Below are 20,936 nucleotides of genomic sequence, written 5' to 3' on the forward strand. Positions count from 1 at the left end.
TGTGGTAACTGATCATGTACAATTTCATTTTAATCTCCATATCCCTTAAACTGTTTGATTTAATTATCTACTAAAAGCTAAGTAGAATATTGGCTACGTATGTACAGACTTGGTACCTATGTTGGTGCTAATATTTGTTAACTGATGACCTTGTACATAACACTTGTTGATTTATTGTATTTGTTCATTTGCATATACAAACTTTTAAGTCATATTAACAAAATTAATGAACCTTACAAGAGATGCTATTGTAAGAAACATTAGACACAATGGAAACTGACAAATATAATGCAAATTCAAATTAAATGGACAGTTCCAAAATAATCGGAACATATTTTATAAAATAATGATAAAATTAAAGTCTGATATTAGTGGTGGAGACACGTAAGAACATTCAGAATTATTTAATGCATCCTTATGCATTTGTGGAAACTTGTCACATATTCAAAAAAACGTGATACATATGTTTTTGATAAGAGAATATTAAATATGGTATACATCTCCATCCAATCTCCGTTTTGGGTAGAGGGGTCAAACTTTAGAATAGATGTGACAATTTTGAAGTATTTTGGTAGATTTTTAATCTATTCCCGATCGTTATTTTAAAATATTTTATGAGCAAATTAATAAAAACTTTTATAGATAAATATATCAGGTATTATACTATGTGATAAAATAAAAAAAATAAGTGAGGAATTTGGGAATAGTATTTGACCAATATTGATCATTCTTTGTTGATTTATCTCATGTTTTTAAAAGTGTATCTCACTTTATGGATTTTTGAAATGAAATTATGACAAATAAAATTAGAAATGTGTATATTTCTGCAAAATATGGCTAAAAATATTAATAATGAAAAAAAACTTTCATTTTTTCCTTATTATATTTTTTCCACTCTTTAAATATTGTTTCTTTTTTGCAACTATTTACTACCAGTAACTGGGCATTTTTATTTGTTGGAAGAGCTTTATCATCAAATAAATAAATAATTTGCAGCTAAATAATTTATTAACTGCTATTATTTTATTTTCAGGAAATGAAGAGCATTATTTGTTTCACGGCTTTGCTTGGTTTAGCTTGGTCAGTGCCAAATTACTGGGAGGATAAGGCTTTTGTATCAAGGGAATCTTCCGAAGATGGGCAAGGGGTAGGATCGAAGTTAACTAATTGTTCCTGCGGTTGGACCAACAAGGTATCTTTTTATGTTTAAAGTGTAATAACTAATTCCCAAGAAGTTTTGTATACTTTATGGGAGCAGGATAGCTTAGTATCTAAGGCACTCTATTCCCATCTTTTGAAGATAGGTTTGAATCCTGCAGCGGTAGATTATTATTTATCCTGTTATATTAGTCATAAATTGATTTTTGGGTTGGGGTGCCCTCCTGAGGCACACCCAGCCACAATAGTGGGTTCCATTAATGGGAAAAAACCTCCCTGCTCAACCGTCGCTCTAGAGACTACTTTTGCCAAGTCTTAAGCCCGAGATGCTTTATGCTTAGTAGTGTGACAAATATATTAAATGAAACTATTACTCATTCATTGTATTTATATTTTTTCTAATTGTATTGATTTGTGAAACAGTGTTGTTTTATCTGAAAATAAAGCATGAAAAAAAATATAATTCACCAGTCATCATTTATTTTTATTAGTTATTTCTTATTATTTCATGAACATTAAATGAGCTTAGATCAGTTTTTTCTGTTCAGGGCTTAAAATTATAAATTAACTTTTGTCCTTAATCAGGACAAATCAGTTTTGATATGACAGGAATTTTTATTTTCAATAATTTTTCTGTTCTCTAGAACTAGAACTAGTTTATTATTATTAATAATAATGAACCATTGTTGTGATGTTTGATATTTTGTAATATATATGAAAATACTTCTTTATATATAAATATAAAGAAAGAATTCATGCTGAGTGGTTTAAATACTTATGAATAGTAATTGGATATATTGGAAAATTTAGAGTAATGGGAAATAAAATGTATACCTATGTATACATTTTATTTTCCACTTTCCTCATAACTTTTTTTTATTAACTCCATTCTTTACAATTATTTAGTTTAAGTCATTCTGTTTATATTTTCTGTATTCATTGGTTGTTATCTTGTTCTGTTCTTAGCCCTGATGAAGGCTAGAAATTCTGGCCGAAAAGTTGGCACGACTAAATAAGTTACTTCAACTTATTTGTGTTTTATTTTGGCTACATCCCCAACCATCTTCTCCTCGTATAATATTTTGTTTATTTCATTGATGTTGAAATGTTATGAAATAAATTTTGTTGTGTTATTTTCCTACATTGTACAAAGGATTGTTTTCAGATGTTATTATTATTTCTTTTTTTTAAACTTAATTATCGTTAAGTTTGTTTATTCAGAAAAATAATATAAAATAAAAATAACATCACACTACATAGATGGTTTACTTCAAAGAGATGCTAAGTTCATTTTCACTAACTTCAGAAAACATGCAATTAAAGGTTCTGTCCTTTAAGAAAATTAAAACTTTTTTAAAGAAATTAACTTAGCACCACTGTGAAGTAAGCCTTCGACATTATCTATATAGAAGTGTCAAAAAATTAAATAAAGCTTAATGCTTTTAAGATATTTATTTCATTTATTTATTTATTTTTTTTTTGGGAAGAATTGTTGGAGGCCGAGAAACTTTAGTGAATGAGTATCCACTAATGGCTGGTTTGGTTTCGGCTGAAGACCAGTTATTGTTCTGCGGTGCTTCCATTATTACTCCTCACCACGCTTTGTCTGCTGTTCATTGTACCATTGAATACAAGGGTCAGAAAATATATCTGGCTGTTGGAGAGCACAATCTCTTATCAAGTAAATTAAATACAAATATTAAACACTATATCTTAAACTTCTTTTTTCAAATTAAGCATGCATAAATGTGCTTGGACGGGATGAAATTAAGTAGGATGTAGCAATAATACCATACACTTAGATATTTGATCTACTTTTAGATTTCTCTCATCCCTTGATAAAAGCCTGGCTTGTACATTATTATAATAAAAAGATAATGTTTTATTTATAATTTTTATTACTTTTAATTGGATATATTTATAATTTTTACCTATTTAACTAATAATTTATTCATTTAGTCTTATTCTTTTAATATAATTACTACTAACTACTTATCTTTATTTGATTACAAATAAAAAATAATGTATTGTTTATGATTTTCATTAGTTTTTATTATCTTTAATTGCTAAAATATTCAAGATTTATCATGAAGATATTTTTAATTTTATATTTCAGATAAAGAAAAAGAAGCAGCTCTGTATCCTATTGATCGTACAATAGTGCATGAAGACTACAACGACATGACTTTGGCTAATGATATCGCTCTTGTTGTTGTTAAACGAAAAATTGAATTCTCACAAAGAATAGGACCTGTTTGTCTGCCAAACAAAATGCTGAATTTGGTTAATGAGCATGTGAAAGTTTTGGGTAAGTTCTTATATATAAAATATTTATAGCAATTTATACCAATCAAGTACATTTTCCAATTTTTATTCTATTAAAGTTTTTCTTTTGCTATTTTCATACGGAGTGAATGGATTTCTTCCAAAAACAGGGGTATCTTTTGCATGAGGCTATAACCCCTTCCCACCACTATTATCAACTATTAAAAAAAAAACTATCAAACAATTACAATAACCAAGTAAGGCCAACCAGAGCCAATCTGATAATAATGAAATAAAAAAACAAAAAAAAACAGTTCAACTATTTGCCTTTTAATATATCATATATGTATATATACCAGCAGGTTTAAATAAACATTTTTTGTTTTGATAGCAAAAATAGATACATAAAACTTCAAGATTGAGTCCAAACTTTACCTTTAAAAAAATTTAGTTAGGAGGTTTTTTATGAAGGAGGAAGCGCACAGCGCATCAGATACTAGGCTTTATGTTTTCTGTTCAGGTTCAAATCTGATAATAGACAATAGTTTCTGTTCTGTCTACTGTAGATCAGTGGTTCCCATACTTTTTTTCAGCCCGGTACCCTACTTAGGCAAAAAACATTTTTGTGGCATCTTTGTAAAGTTATAAAAAAATTCATAGTACTCTTATCGAGCCAAAAAAAAAAAAATGTTGAAATAATTATCCTTAAAGTGGTTAAATATATAGGTTAACCTGGGAGAGATGTAGCCTTGAGCATTTTGCTTATGTTGGGAAATAAACGGCTATCTTTCCTATTTCATCTGTTTTGTTTATACTTTTGTCTACCTTCCATTTTCCCTTTGATGTTGTTATTGCCGCTTGTTTATGTTATTCCCTCTTTTACCTCCCCACCTATACTCAATTCAGTTTTGCTCTGGCCTTTTTGCAATGGTACGACTGAGCATTTCTCTCACAAGTACTTTTCTAACTTGACATATTTTTTTTCTCATTTCAGCATTTTGCTCACCTGGGCCCTGTTTCATAATAAAGTACAAACTAATACTATTAGTCTTGTCAATTTATCTTAATACAATTACACTGACTTGTACAATAGTAACTTGTACTTTAGTACTTTTTAACTTCTGTACTATCACTAATAGTCCTCCCTATTACGAAAAAAAAAGTATTAGTGCAATTACCACGTTGTTTTTATACTTATATTTTGAACTAATACTATTAGCTTTCATTATGAAACAGGGCCCTGGATATTTCTTGTATCTTTTATTTTAAATCATGAACCTTGGCAAGACAATCTGTGATCTTTTACGAAATCTGGATTTTTCAGCTCCTGATGGAAGAGCTACAATTTACAATTTCAATTTCAAATTGCATTGAAAGTAATCGTAAAGATTTTTGTCATCATCACATCAAATTATACAAAAAAAAAATAGTACTGATTGTCTACCATGACATAAATGTGCATGAGACACCTCTGAGAGGATAAAAAAGTAGAACATTCCTCCCGGGTTAATGATAAAAAACAGTGCAAAGTAAATATGGGAATGCACTGTACATTAGCCAAATTAATTTTTTTTTTGTAATATTTTGATAAAGTAGCATTTGCTTGCGGCACTCCTAACATATTCTCGGGGTACCCCAGGGTGCCCACACATGTCACAAACTCTATTCCAAAACCTTTTTAACTAAATTTTTTTTTAGGTAAATTTTTGAGTCAATCTTGAAGTTTTATGTATTTGTTTATGATGTCAAAACAAAAAAATGTTCATTGAAACCTATTGGCATAATAATGTAAAAAAGCAAATAGTCGAACTTTTTTTTTTTTTATTTCTTTATTATCAGATTGGTCCTGATTGGCCTTACTTGGTTTTTTAACAGTCTGAGGACACCCCTGACTATTTTAGTATAAGGGCTTTGGTTCAGAAGTAAGGAACCCCCCCCCCCTTATAACAAGTACCTTTTGGGGAAAATGAGTGTTGAAAAGAACCCGTTACAGAGCCTGTTGGAAACAATTGCTCTTCATTAAACATCCTACCTCACCATATTTATTAAGCCATGACATTATTTTATTGTGGAAATAGAATTTAAAACATCTCATTATTTGATATATACTCCATTTTCCTTACCTAGCTCTTCCATTTTTTATAATTTTATTTTAGTATAGTCTGTTATTTAATATTATTAATCATCATTTGCTTTGTTATTTAATATTGATTATTATTTGTTGTTACTAATTTATTTAATATTGTTTGCTATTTATTGACTGATCAGTATGGTGTATGAATTAAAAAAAAAGTTGAGCAGTCACACACTTTTTTTTAGTTTCCCATTTTTAGTTATAAGAAACAAAAAAGGGCTCTAACTAACAAGTTTTGAAGTATTTTTTTGGTTCCTAAAGCTAACAACAGACAATAAGTGCATGAGATTTAAAGGTTCACTTGAATCATTACTTCAGAAAATAAATGTAGCTAAGAGACTTTTGAATTAGAGTCACAATATAGCTTTATGAGTTGCCTACTCTTGTACTAAGAATTGGAAACTATTAGACATCGAAGATCTTTGTATTAAAGGAGCATCAATCAGAGAATTTCAAATAAAGTCTATATAAAAGTACTAAATTAATTTTAAAAAGCGACTTTGGGCACCCACTTTGAGAACTTCTCTTGTAGATTAAACAAGTGGCGAGTTGACTCTTTTGGATTTAACTCAGCCTATAATACTATAAAAGCATTGGATCTTAACCTATAATAGTCATTGAAATAACTATTAAAGTAATGAATTCATCTTTCATAAAAATAAAAATTCTATTCTTCTTTATAGGTTGGGGACTTAACAACAGATCAGGGTTCACAGTCCTCAGTTTTGATGAAAGTAAATTTGAAAGTGATATCAACTGCGGAATGCTACAAAAGCCATCCAATAGACATCAGATCACCTAAAGCTAAGAATGTAATATGTACTTATAGGGACAACAAAGATTCTTGTGAGGTATGTATATACATATATAATTTTATTTGCCACTCTCGAGTTTTTTATTATAATAATACAATAACAAACTATATTGGCCTCTCACTATAAAGCAGCCAGTCATGCCAGGGAATCAGATCCAATCCCATTACCAATCTCTGATTAATCTGAAAATATGATGATAATATTATGAATTCTTAGTTTCATGGCACAGTAAAACAAAATATTTAATTTAATTTGAAGTTAAAATTCATCTCTATTATTATTGACAACAAGAGATCGGATTTTTTCGTGCAATTAAATTTTTTGTTCCCTAGCTTTAAATTCAGTTAAACTTCAACAGAAATTTGAATCATGAAAGGACTTTTTAACTATACTAATATAGTATATACTAGTTTTATATTGCATAAAAATTTGTTATTACTGCTAGAATATGCACCTTTCGAGGATTTTCTCTATGTAAAAATTATTTAAATTAGTATGTGATTCACGAATTAATGAAGTTACTTTTAAACAAGGTCAGACAATCATTCTCTGTACATGTTAATTTTATAAATTACTCAACAAAGTTAATTTTTCCAGGATTAGGGTACTTTACACACAATTTAAAACATTTTGTGTTTTAACCGCACAGTTTTGTATTCTTAATGCCCATGTTTTTATTGTTTTTTTGATGTATGAAAATCTGGTGTCTATTTGTGAATATGAACTTTTATATTTTTTTCTTCTGTAAATGAGTATATTTTTTATGTTGTATTTAATAACTGTAGAATATTTATGACATTTTAGGGTGATTCTGGTGGGCCTGTCATATGGCTTGATCCTGAAACAAACAGGTTCACATTAGTGGGTCTCGTTTCTCATGGCAGGATGTGTGCAGGCGATTCACCTGCCATCAATGTTAATGTTGGTAACTTCTTGCCCTGGATTCAACAAAAAATTGCTTGTAAGTAAAAAAAAAAGAAAGCTGTATACATTTATTGGTACTCTACAATTAGGTCAGTTAAAACATTTGAAGTAATACTGCTAAGAATTAAATCTTTGTTAATTGATTCACTGGAACAAATTTTAAGTTTTACTTCCTCAATATCCTAAGCTAGAGGAATGTTGCTATTCACTCATAAAATTGTTTTTAAAAAGATCACTTCATTTATTAATTGTTGAAAAGTGGATTGTTGAAGAACTCTATCATACATCGAACATTCTAAAAAACCTTTTGAGTCAATTTGAATTGATAACCAAAATTTTATAAAAATTTTTACATTTTTACTTTCACTTACCTATTTACTTAATATAGTAATATTTATGTCATGGTCTTTATCTATGGTTATGGTTCTAAGATTTGGGTGATGTCTAAGCCATCAGAAAGCAAGTTGCTGACATGGTAGAGATGCTTTTTGTATGAGACATATGACCCAATCTGTGAACATGGACAATGAAGAATTCACAGTAATGAGGATTTGTGCTGGATGTGCAAGAAGCTGTACTTGTTAAGGCAGGTCAGATGGCTGGATCATGTAATTCGTGTGTCCAGCGAATCAGTCCCCAAAGGCCTACTCGAAGACTGACTTGATGAAAGACGTGGTAGAGGAAGACCATGCTTGAGTTGACAGGAAAGGTTATAGGAGATTTTGAAAACAGATTATGTATGCTTTCTCAGAATAGGAGAAAGTGGAGGATGTTTATAAGATAGGCCTTTGTTCTAGTTGGACCATAGCACCAAATAAAAAAAAAAGAAAGTAATATTTATGTGAGTATAGGAATGGAGTTGCGATTCTGAAAAGTTTTGAATCTGAGGTTTCAACAGAAATACATGTTTTAACATATCCTGAGTCATTAATACATGTATTAAATTCTTAGTATTTAAATTTTAATTGAATAAAGTGAAAGATGTGTTCAATTTATGAATTTTATCAGACTTTGTTCCATTGTGCTGTCATATTTTTTCTTTATTTATTGATATATATCAAACAATTTATAGGATCATATTATAAGAGTTTTTTCCTTATTATTATTACATTATTTAGTACTTTTACAAATGTTTTGATATTATCAACTCTTTGTTTTTTAATCCATTTTTAGTTCATTACATATTTTTTCTAAAATTGATAGTTGGATTATAGCAAGTATGTCTAACTCAGTGGGACAGTGGCTCTCAAACCATAAAAATTGAAGAGCCAAATTTACCACTAAGAGGTTAAAAAAAATATATAAAAGATAGAGATTTATTTTAATAAATAATTGTTATGACATGATTTATTCATAGCCTAAAATCAGCTACAGATTCACCCAATTTACTAAATACTACTAAATTAGATATAATGTGTACTAATGTTACTTAACAACTTCAAAATTAAGCATCTCGCAGAATATCTTGTCTTAAAGTCTATAAAATTTGCTGCTACTTCAGACCAAAATGAGATCTAAGATCTGAGATGACATTTTAAAAAGTGACAATTTTCTTCAAAACGGCAAGGAAGATTCTCTTTAAAATGGCAGATACATTAAAAAAAGGATTTTGTGAGAAAAATAAATTAATTAAATATTTTGAATTTTAGCTAGAGATTTATGATAATTGATATATTGCTTACAAATTGGATACAATAATAAATATTTATTAATAATATAGCCTAATCGAGTTTCTTTTTCAGCAACTGGTTTGATTGAAAAGACCTGTGCCAAGACGAATAAGAAGTAATCTCATCAAGAAGATCTACTAATCCACTGTGAAGTAATAATACTTTTAATAACATTGTTTTGTTTAAAATTATAAATTTATTATTACAGCTTTATTTTTTGTTTCTATACCGAAGTTATTGGTTCCTTTGTTGTCTTTAATATTAAATAAAATTTATTTTAGCATTCAAATTACTGTCTGTTATGGAATTTTTCCCATCAGATTTTTTATCATTTAAATTTTAGATCTAAAAAAAAAAATGAAATAAAAAGCTAAGATGTGTTAAATTTATGAATTTTATAAAATTTAGTTTCATATTTCTTAATCAGATTTTTGCTTTATTTCTTAATAGATTCATATATCAAACAATTGATAGGAACTTATTACAAGAGCTTTTCCTTATAATTATTACATTAGTTTGTCCTTTTGCAATTTTTTTTGTAATCTTATCAACTCTTATGTTTTCAAATCTATTTTACGTTCATTAATTATCATAATGAATCTATTGTGTTGTTACATATTGTTATGCATCTATGCTATTTCATGTATTGAAACTCAGTCTAAGATTGGCCAAGCCAAATAATACATACCTTTCATCATGTGTTTTGTTTTTATTTATTTTATCTCTCTTATTACTTTTTTATTTATTTTTTCTCTCTCTCTTTCTCTCTCTCGCTTTGTAACATGTAAAACATGTAGCAGTTCACCATCAGACTTAAAAGTACAACTGCTTTTATCAAGGACAACTGACAAGTTGTTTGATTTTAATGTTAATTAATTCATGAAAAGATATTAATATTTAGTTTAGTTAATTTATTACAATATAAGGAACAGAAAATGAGAACAGCTTATAATACATATCCTTTATGGAATGCATTAAGCATTCTCCAAATACAGACAAAAAAGATCATTTTTTTTTTTTTTTTTCGGCCAAGACTCCCATTGGAGTCCTACTATACTGCCTAACCATGGTTGGAGGTCAAAGTTTTTCATTTTGTGGGACTGCCACTCAATGAAAAAAGTCGACACCCCAGGCCGGATTCGAACCGGCACCGCCAATAGACATCAAATTGGTAAGACCGTGTCTTAACCACTGAGCTACGGGCGGCCCGATAATATCATTATTTTATTTTATTTTTTTTAGAAGAAGATAAAGATTAACTTAAATACTTACTTCATTAAACACTTTTTAATTTACTTTTAGAAAATGATCGCAGAAATTGGATTGGTTTGCAAATTTATTTTTAGTTTATAACATTTAAAATATGCATTTTCAACATTAATTTATGTAATAGTTTATTTTTGTTTTGTTTTATCTTCCCTTAATAGGTGTCCCATAAGCATTTACCTCATGGTTGACAATTTGTATAATTTATTTTATATAATTGGATGAGATGATAAAAAAAAAAAGACCTTTATGATTACTTCCAATGCAATTTGAAATTGAAATGGTAAATTACAACTCTTTCATCAGGGGCTGAAGAATCCATAATTCGTAAAAGGTCTAAGATCTTCCTGCCTCGGCTCTTGATTTAAAATAAGAAACTCAGGAGGTGTCCAGGTCAGCAAAATGCTCAAACGAGAAAGAAAAAAACCTCACATTAGGAGTGTACTGGTGAGAGAAATCCTCAGTCTCACCGTTGCGAGGACACTAGAGCAAAACTGAAATGAGTATAGATGAGGAGGTAAAAGAGGAAATAATAACACCAAAGGGTTAAAGGAAGGTAGTCAAAAGGATAAACAGATGAAATACTTAGAAAAAATAGAGGATTATTGTCCAATATGAGCAAATTACTCAGGGCTACCTCTCATCTGGGCTAAGGAATGTAGTAAGTATTGTACAAATACAGATAAAATGCTATTATTATTATTTTTTTTTTTTAAGATAAATATTAACTTAAATCATGAAGTTTTTTATTTACTTTTGGAAAAATATCTAAGAAATTAAATTGGTTGTCAAACATTTTTAGTCTTTTATTTTTCAATTTTTAAAAAATGTAATTTAAAATCAAATTATGAAATACTTTATTTTTAAATATTTAAACAATGTATTTCAAAATTAAATTATGAAATACTTTATTTTTAAATAAAATATTTACCTGAATAACGGGCAGATTTTTTCTTTCAATAAAATGTTCTTTTTTAAAAATTAGTATAAGCGTAAGGCAAAAAAAATCAATCAAAGAATCTTTCTCTATGTTGTAAACCTCTTCTCTTCTGTCCTACAGTATCCTTTCTAAATACTCCAATAACGTCTGTTGATCAGATTCGATACTTGGACTCCATCTTGACAAGAGACTTACTTGGAATCCACATACAAGACTGAAATGACAAGAAACTGCTCATAGATTTCAATTGCTACAACACCTACTTGACAATCACTCTGAACTTCCCATTCACTACAAAAAATTATTATACTTATTGAGCTCTGGGGCTCCACCAAACCATCAAATTCCTCCAGCATCCAATCCTTACAATTCAAAATCCCATGTAAAATCGTTGATGATCCTTATTACTAGCAAATAAATCCATCCACAAAGACCTTGACATCCCGTTCGTTGCAGATTTGGTCCAAAACAATTATGTGTCTTTTCATTCCAAACTCCTTACCCATCCTAACCCATTAGTTTTTAATCTCTCATCCTTAAAAATCCCTGATAATCCTCCGAGGTGTCTGAAAAGAAGATGGCCACGGGACCTTCTAATTTAAATTAATGCTTGAAGTACCATCTACGGGTGATTCCTTCCCAAGATTTTCAAGTGTAAATGAAACATTCCACATATTTACTTATTGTATTTATTGTTTTTTACAGTTGTAAATTATATTGAATAAATAAATAATAATAAAAAAAAAAAGAATCTTTCAAAAGAATTTATGTTTCCTTCTACATTATCTCTCTTCATTTTGTTTCTTTATATTAAACAAATAGCTGGAATCGAAAGTAATAACCAATACACGTTCGAGGTCTGCCATATTCGGCTCTCTGGACGAACCAGGGAATGTTTCATATTGTTCCTGCCTGCCCCCTGGAAGAGATGAGCTCGTGGCCCGAGGACAGAGGTACCTGCCAAGGGCGCCTGATCCATAACCAATGAGCAGTTATTATAATAAAAGGGAAGAGGGCAGGTGCCTTACAGGTGTATGTTTACAGAACAGCTTTATCGGTGGCAGCCAGCTGCCGCACCTGCGCATAGATCACCTCCAGCCTCCGGGGATCTTGTAATTAAAAAGCACCCTCATTGCCTAATCGGCTGTGTGCTCTGTCCTGTCCAGCCTTAACCTTAACTCCAGGGTTACACAGTGAGAGTAACATCGTACACACTGACATTTGCTGTCGTACTGTCAAGGCTTGCTTGATATTTGGTAATACTATCAACTACCTGCCCGAGCGCAAGTAACCTCCACGACAGACATGTTAGGTGGAACCTGGGATGATTTAATGATCTATTCTACTTTATTTACCACGGACTGCTTTACCCATTGCTAGTCGACCGAAGATGCTAAGAATATGCAGGCAAAACGGGAATCGAATCATTTTCACAAATTCACACAAAAGAATCAAGATTTGTGAGAGAATTGAAAAAAAAAGTGGCAGTATGGTATCTAAAAAATAAATATCCCAGATAACGAAACATCACGTAAATAAGTGTCCAATGTGTAATAATCCTTATTTTCAAGGTAATTAACCGAAACATCACGTAAATAAGTGTCCAATGTGTAATAATCCTTATTTTCAAGGTAATTAACCCATCAATTACAAGATAACCTTATAAATAAAATATAATTTTTTTTTTTTCAAACATCCTTGAAAATCCATTCATTCAATTCTACTTTATTATTGAGTGAAGTACATATATGTGCAAGCATAGTCCTCGATAAAAATGTACATGCATGTCGTCAAAGATCCACTTTTTTATTTCATTCAGTAACTTCTCTTAGTCTTAAATTGCTCTCTGAACTGAAATTATAGAATGAACTGTTCTCGTTAGATCCAATTTTTTTTCGATTTCACTTTCGTTAACCCTCCGTTACTAAATTTTATAACTTTACTTTTCACTTCGAGCTAAAAAAAAAAGAAATAAAAAAGAACAGCTTCAAATTTGATGGGTTGTACTCCATTGCTTTAATAACAGCCAGCTCTGCAAGTTGGGAAAGTAACATCAAAGATATGTCTAACTTTACTAATAGTGAACTATTTTAAGGAAATGCATTCCCTAGTTTTCCAATAGAGCTTACCTCTGTAAGGTGACAATAACTACTTTAAAAAGATATGTTATGCACTTGCTCCAGGAACTTACTTATTTCGACTTAAGACAGTAGGGAGGGATGGTTCTGTTATCTAGCTTTTTAAATAACACGATCAGAAAATAAATTGTGAATTGATCTATTTCTGTAAGGAATCGATAGTAATAAATAAAAAAATAATTTCATTAAATTGATAAATAGAATATATCTTTTTAGAAAAACAGTTGCCAGAAATGTAGCAATATATTTCTATCTTTTGTCTTAAACATTGTCTAATTTTGTCCTGTCCATTGGAGACAACGGAGGAAGTAGACATTCGGGGTATTCATGATCTTTAATTTAACATGTTAAAGCGTGTTAAATGGAAAAACTCTTGTTAAATAGAGAAATATTTCCTTCTTTTACCTTGTTAAAACGATATAACATACAACATGGTCGAGAGTCTGTTACTAGGTCTGTTAAATGGACAATGGTGTCACGCAACTAAAGCAATAGATAACAATAATAATAATGTAATTACAGTTGTCAATTAGCTCATCTTGATTCTTTTCCTCACAACGAGGCACTTAGTAGCCAAACTTCCACACAACTGCCACTTTTAACTCAGTTTAGACATGCTGTTATAAATTACTTTAATCAAAACTTAGAAGTAAACAAAAATATGAAGTTTGGGAATGAAAGGTTATAAAACAAGTTGCTCATAAAATCCACTAGGAGCTTTTATGCATTTAATATTTAACATGACTTTAAATAGGGTTGCTCACAATCCGTTTATAACATTTAACACATCATAAATACCCTTATTGTTAGTCTTTCAGTACTGGTGTAGACCATGGGAGACCAATATTTTCTCCGAAGTTATTATTAGCTGTATTTGAAGTTATTTTGTCATATTTTTCCTCAGTGTTTGAGTTTTAATCAATAATATCTTAAAAATTTCCTCAATCTCTTACATGAAAAAAAAGTTAAATATTTCCAAATTTAATTCCCGATCTCAATAAGTCAATTTAGTGAAGAGTTTATTATCAAACCATACAATTCCAACTTACCGTGAACATTTAAAAATGAAAATAAATAATAATAGAATGGCATGATACACAATGTTTAGATTTATTTTTTCTAAGTAATAAATATTTATGGACTCTGCCTCAATCCTCCATGTTAGGGGTTCATAAGGAACGTCATTATTAAATTTTACTGTAAGATCCAGCAAGCAAAATCGGAGGTTAAATTTAGGTATGTTAAAGTTTAAAAAAAAAGTTATTTTTCAAATAAGACATTTCTGAAATTTTTATCATTTGATTGTTGAAAACTCGGAAAAAAAAAATACGACAAAACAACTTTAAATACAACAAATAACAACTAGGAAAAGAAAAAAATGGTCTCCCATCATCTGTACATGTACCAAAAGACAAATAATTTCTATTTCGTTTGTTTTGTCCAATAAGTCCATTTTGTACATTGGACAGGACAAAATAAAAAAAACTGGACGAAATGCCCACTCTGATTCCACCGCAGTTGGGTTGAGAACAAAGACTAAGATATAAAATGGAGATACGTTAATATATGTTGGCAAATATACCACATGAAACAGTTTCGAGTTCAAACACATTGCCACACGTTTGAATATAAGAGAATAAACAATGACAGACATCTGTTACATAGAGAAAGATTTCACTTTTCCACCGTTTGGAAAGCCACTTTCACAATGGTTTACTAGAAGTTGCCCTTAATATTTCTGTTTTGTCAGAACTTGAGGTTATTGTGTCAGTAGTTGAAGTGCAAGTAGCTACAAGTGAAAAAGTTTATGACACCCCTTAAATGCGAACACAATGAGGGCCACCGTGGGCCTATATTTCAACTCTGACCTACTTTTACTTTCGCGCTGGGTCCGAGCTTGCCCTTGGTTAGGGCGTGGGAATCTTACCTGTTAATTGTCGTTTCTACAGGTGAAAATATCTATTCTTTTCCCTTTCGAAGAACACATCAGTACAATAGTACGTTTCACTTTTGTTTGAAAACCGTATGCATTATATCGGTACCAATAACTGACAAATATTTAGATTTTTAGAATATTATTAAAAAAAAAAATAAAATTATATGTCAAACTACTTCATGTTCTAACGGTCCCGGACTTTCAAGAAGAGACATATTAAATTTCTGGACTCGCTAAAACATCAGACTACCCTCTATTCCAGACATTGCAACCAGCGCCTCCACCAGTGCGGTGGCAACAGGCATTAGGGGTATTCATGATGTGTTAAATGTAAAATATTTTACCATGCTAAATTTTATAAGAGTTCCTAGTGGTTTCTTTGAGCAACTTGTTTTATAACCTTTACTTCTAAAACTTCAAGTTATTGTTTACTTCTAAGTTTTTATTAAAGTAATTTATTACTACATGCCTAAATTGAGTGAAAAGTGAAAGTTTAGCTACTGAATGTCTTGTTGATCTTCTAAACTTGTGAGGAAGAGAATCAAGATGAGATAATTGACAACTGTCATTACATTATTATTATTGTCATCCGTTAACATTAGTCTTAAAAACATCCAAAACAATACTAGAACAATCAAAACACTAAATTACGAGCAAGTAACCAAACAACAAAATGGTGATGAGCTCAGCTGATGTGCTCTGTGACGTCATTCTCCATTTAACAGACTCTCAACCATGTTGTATGTTATATCGTTTTAACATGGTAAAAGTAGAAAATATTTCTCCATTTAAAATGAGTTTTTCCATTTAACATGTTTTAACTAGTTAAACTCAAGATCATGAATACCTCGATAGCCACTTGGGAATATTATAAATATGCAAGACAATAGCCCAAGGGGAGAAAAAAGTCAGTTATTTCAGGCCAATTTTTGATTACTTTAATAAAAACTATGTACTATATACTATATACTATAATTACAAGTCAAATCTGATGAGTCTGCCAAGTACAGGTAGGGGGGATAAAAAATTGCGGCTGTTTCAAAATGTAGAAAAAAATATTTTTTCATTTTTATATCTTTAAAACTACCAACAACGCTAGAAAACTTAAAATAACATGATTGAAGGTAGAGTAAATTTGCTAAAATATGAACTCTAATAGCTCTAATTAAACATTTCAGTTCAATATTATTCCAGATATAGTTTTTTAAAAAGCAACATTTCATAGAAAAATGTACTGAAAGATCAGTAGTTAGTGAATTTCTTTTGAGGAATCTATATCTCAAAAACCATTTGACGTACAGATGTATATTAGCACTCAAATTTATGTGCATTAATTTGAGTGCTGCCAGACATCTGTACGTGGAATGGTTCCTAGGATATTATTTTTCATAAATCAAATTTATTGTCCGAACAACTAACTAATTCAATTTATTTTAGCAATTAATCTCCTGTATAACTTTGTATTGAGTTGTTGAACATCGGTAAACAGGTTTTACTTCAGAAGACACATTTTACTTGAAAAAAAATCGTATACGAGAAAAAACAATGTAATTTAACTTATTTTTTAAAAAATAATACATTATATAGTTATAATGAAAAAGAAACTGAAAATAAATAAATATTATAACTTAATATTTATAAAGTTAATTACTTTATGTCAGTATTTATATTTTATTTTAAAAGACTGATTATTATGTTATGTATTATTGCAACCCATTATATTTCAACAGCGTGGCTATCTGTTAAAGCATTTCTCTCTAATACTTTTATTCAATATTTAATAATAAAAATAAGTTACAGATAATCAGGGGTTTCAAATGAGGCTAGTCCGGTTAAGTGATGTTTATCTATAGTTTTTTTAATTTAAATTTACAACTGCTTAAAATAAACTATAAGTAATTATTGGAGAAGTTTGTCGGGGGGTGCGGTCAGCAAAGAACAACATAAATAAACAAAACCATATTCATTTATTTTATGCCGACGTTTCGACCTGAGTTTTAGGTCTTCATCAGGGGTTATGGCGTAGAAGGTAGGTTTGGAATAAACTATAAGAATGTGATAAACGTTTCAGAACATAAAAAAATCTTGGAAAGAAATCTCCCAATTGTGTTATTTATATCATTGCTTTAAATTAGAAGATCTCCCGGCCATATTCTTTTCAGACGCCTCGGAGGATTGTCAGGAATTATTAAGGATGATTTATTAAGAACTAATGGGCTTGGGTAGGAAGGAGTTTGGAATGAAAGGAGATATATTTCGGACCAAATCTGCAACGCATGGGATGTTGAAGTCTTTATGGATGAGTTTATTTGTGACGTAATAAAGAGCCTCGAGGATTTCACGGAGAATTTTGTATTATAATGATTGGACACGTGAGGAATTTTATGGTTTTGTGGAACCCCAAATAGTACAAGAGCCCAGGTTATTTCACCCCAATTTCTCATTACTTTAATGAAAACAGCATATAATGAATAGTGAAAATTTATAAGTCTTTGTAGTTTGTGAGTAGTTTATTACATTATCTTCATAGGCGTAGTAGTTTTCATGATATGCGAAAGTCAAAATGTTTGTCCGAGCAGCTAGAAATCAAGATTTTGAGAATTTATTTTCTCCCGTAGCTTTGTGGTTGGGCACAGTCTTCACCCGTCACACCTTTCTGATATTTACTGGCGGGCCAGTTTGAATCCGGTTTGGAGCGTTATCTTTTTTCATTAAGTAGCGGTTCCACAAAATAGGGGTATTCATGATCTTTATTTTAACATGTTGAAGCGTGTTAAATGGAAACACTTATGTTAAATGGAGAAATATTTCCTTCTTTTACCATGTTAAAACAACGTAACATATAACATGGTTGAGATTCTGTTACTAGCTCTGTTAAATGGAGAATGACGTCACGCAACAACTACCTGAGCTCGTCACCGTTTTATTTGTAGTTGTGTTAGGGTACTTGCTCTTATTTTCTACTTTGATTATATATTAGTATTGTTTTGGATGTTTTTAAAACTAATACAACAATGAATGGCAATAATAATAATAATACAATTACAGTTGTCAATTAGCTCTTCTTGATTATGTTCCTCACTAGTCAGAAGATCAACAAGGTACTCGGTAGCCAAACGTTTACAGATCTTCCACTTTTCTCTTAATTTTGGAATGTTGTAATAAATTACTTTAATCAAAACTTAGAAGTAAACAATAATATGAAATTTTGGAATAAAAGGTTATGTATAAAAGAAGTTGCTCAAAAAATCCGCTAGGATCTCTTATGCAGTTAACCATTGACATGATTTGAAATCGGGCTGCTCAGAATTATATACTCATAACATTTAACATGGTAAAACATTTTACATTTAACACATCATGAATACCCCTAATGAAAAACTTCGATCCCCAACCTGGGTGAAAATAATGTTAATACAAATAAATTTAAATCTGGCTATATGGAAAATTCCAATGTGAATGTACATTTGTAAATCAAAAGGTTTTTTGTGATGTAGATTTCTCTAAATAAATCCACTTTATCAACTACGGATTATTCAATGCCTCTTTTATGAAATGTTTCTTTTTAAAAAGCTATATCTTGAGAACTATTGAACGTAAATAACTCTATTCGGGCTCATATTTTAGCAACTTTACTCTTTTTTAAATTATGTTCCATTCGGTTTTTGAGTGTTATTGATACTTTTAAACACATAGAGCTCCGGAAGAAAAAATAATTTTTTTAAAAGTTTTGACTAATTATATATATATTTTACATTAAAGTAACCAAATGTTGGGGTAAAATAACTGCATTTTTTCTCGTCTTGGGCTCTTAAAGCTCACTATGGTAATTTGGACTTTACTTTACTTTTAAATAACATATACTTTTAAATTGGTCTGATTACCATATTGTATAAAGGTAGACAGGAGATTATTTGCTAAAATAAATTGATGCACTTAAATTTGAGTGCTAATAGACATCAGTACGTCGAATGGTTTTTGAGATATAGATTCACCAACTACTGATCTTTCAGTACATTCTGTTATGAAATGATCCTTTTTAAAAAGCTATATCTGGAATACTATTGAACTGAAATAGCTCTATTAGGGCTCTTATTTTAGCAAATTTACTCTTCTTTCGATTATGTTATTTTAAGCTTTCTAGCGTTGTTGGTAGTTTTAAAGATATAGAGCTCTGAATCAAAAAATTTTTTTTTCTATATTTTGAAACAGCCGCCATTTCGTACTCCCCCTACCTATACTTGGCAGACTCATAAATTTCGACTAGTAATTAAACATATTTTTCATTAAAGTAACCAAATGTTGGGGTGAAATAACTGCATTTTTTCTCGTCTTGGACTATTGAACTAAAAGCTCACTATAGTAATCTGATAACCATAGTGTATAAAAGTTTTTTGTAGTAAATGGACAGTTTAGAGCGTTTATCAAGTAGGTGTTAATAATCTATGATCACAGTATTTAATTTTCAGTTATAAAGAACTTCTTATATTTTCTCCAAAGACGAAAGAACCCTTCTTAAAAAATAATTTATGAGTAAAACAAAAAAAAACCGACCGCTGCCCACTTTCCAAAACTAAACGTAAAAATAGAGCAGTATGTCAAAGCAGTAGTTCTTCTTACAAAAGGTCAATACTTGGACATACTGAGAAATACTCCTTCAGATGCCGTACTCCCATTGTACGATCCGGGTCAGGGGAACTTGCACTTTTGTTCACTAACACTTTTACCACCCAGCCAAGGACGAACCCCAGGGGGGGGCTTCGATTTCGGTGGAAGGTTTTACTTTCGGGCACCAGTGCACAATGTCTGTAAACATGCCACTAGGTCAGCAAACATGGCAGCATGGAACTAATTACTATTTGAAAGGAAAAGGGCCACACTATTCACTTTTCATTTGTTTCACTTGGAACACTAAAGGGAAAAGTGATTTTATTTTCGAGAAAGTGGTTCGCTTGAAGTATAAAATAACTTTCTCACTATTTCACACCGTATTATCATCTTATAAGTATAAAAGCATTCCACTCCAATTCAACACACTTTTGGACCTTACCGTTTTTCTTAATATTTGACAAAGTTGTTCTATTGATATAGACTTGGAAAAATGTAAAATTTCCCTGAGATATGTCCATTATATTATCAATTATATAGCTGCAAATTATCAAGAATAGTCTCGAAAACTGAGAACGACAAATCTTGTAATTTCTATAAAATCTTCCCTATTTTAGATAGAAAATATCATAGTCGACTCCTTGGGAATCATCCACTGATGGGTAATAGAATCATCCTGAGGAAGGATGACATGCTTACATTGCATAATACACTATATTCATATATACATAAAAAAATATGACTAACAAATAGATTAAAAAAAGTAAGAAATATATGTAAGAAAAAAAATTAAATATATAATAAATATTAAAAATATATACAAAAAATAATAGAATAACCTGTAAAATATACAATGTACGCATGTCATCCTTCCTCTGGATAATTCTATTACCCATCAGTGCATGATTTCCAGCGAGTCGAGTATGATATTTTCTATCTAAAATAGAGAAGATTTTATAGAAATTACAAGATTTGTTGTTCTCCGTTTTTGAGCCCATTCTAGATAATTTGCAGCTATCTAATTTATAACAGTCAACCAGCAATCAACCAGATATCACTCCTTCCATTATAAACTATCTAAT

The 20,936-nt window shown here is 30.3% G+C and overlaps 1 protein-coding gene across 1 annotated transcript; it reads left to right on the forward strand.

The window, feature by feature from the left end:
• The first annotated feature begins 1,010 nt into the window (after positions 1–1,010).
• On the forward strand, positions 1,011–9,179 carry LOC106687202 (venom serine protease-like). The gene is made up of 7 exons (XM_067045956.1): positions 1,011–1,191; positions 2,640–2,839; positions 3,275–3,494; positions 4,418–4,451; positions 6,241–6,408; positions 7,177–7,333; positions 9,039–9,179. Exons 1-7 carry the CDS (start codon positions 1,037–1,039, stop codon positions 9,083–9,085), a joined length of 981 nt encoding a protein of 326 aa, XP_066902057.1. The 5' UTR covers positions 1,011–1,036; the 3' UTR covers positions 9,086–9,179.
• The last annotated feature ends 11,757 nt before the right edge of the window (positions 9,180–20,936 follow it).

This window comes from Halyomorpha halys, unplaced genomic scaffold, assembly GCF_000696795.3.
Source record: "Halyomorpha halys isolate HHAL.00 unplaced genomic scaffold, Hhal_1.1 Scaffold927.1, whole genome shotgun sequence".
Lineage (NCBI taxonomy): Eukaryota > Metazoa > Arthropoda > Insecta > Hemiptera > Pentatomidae > Halyomorpha > Halyomorpha halys.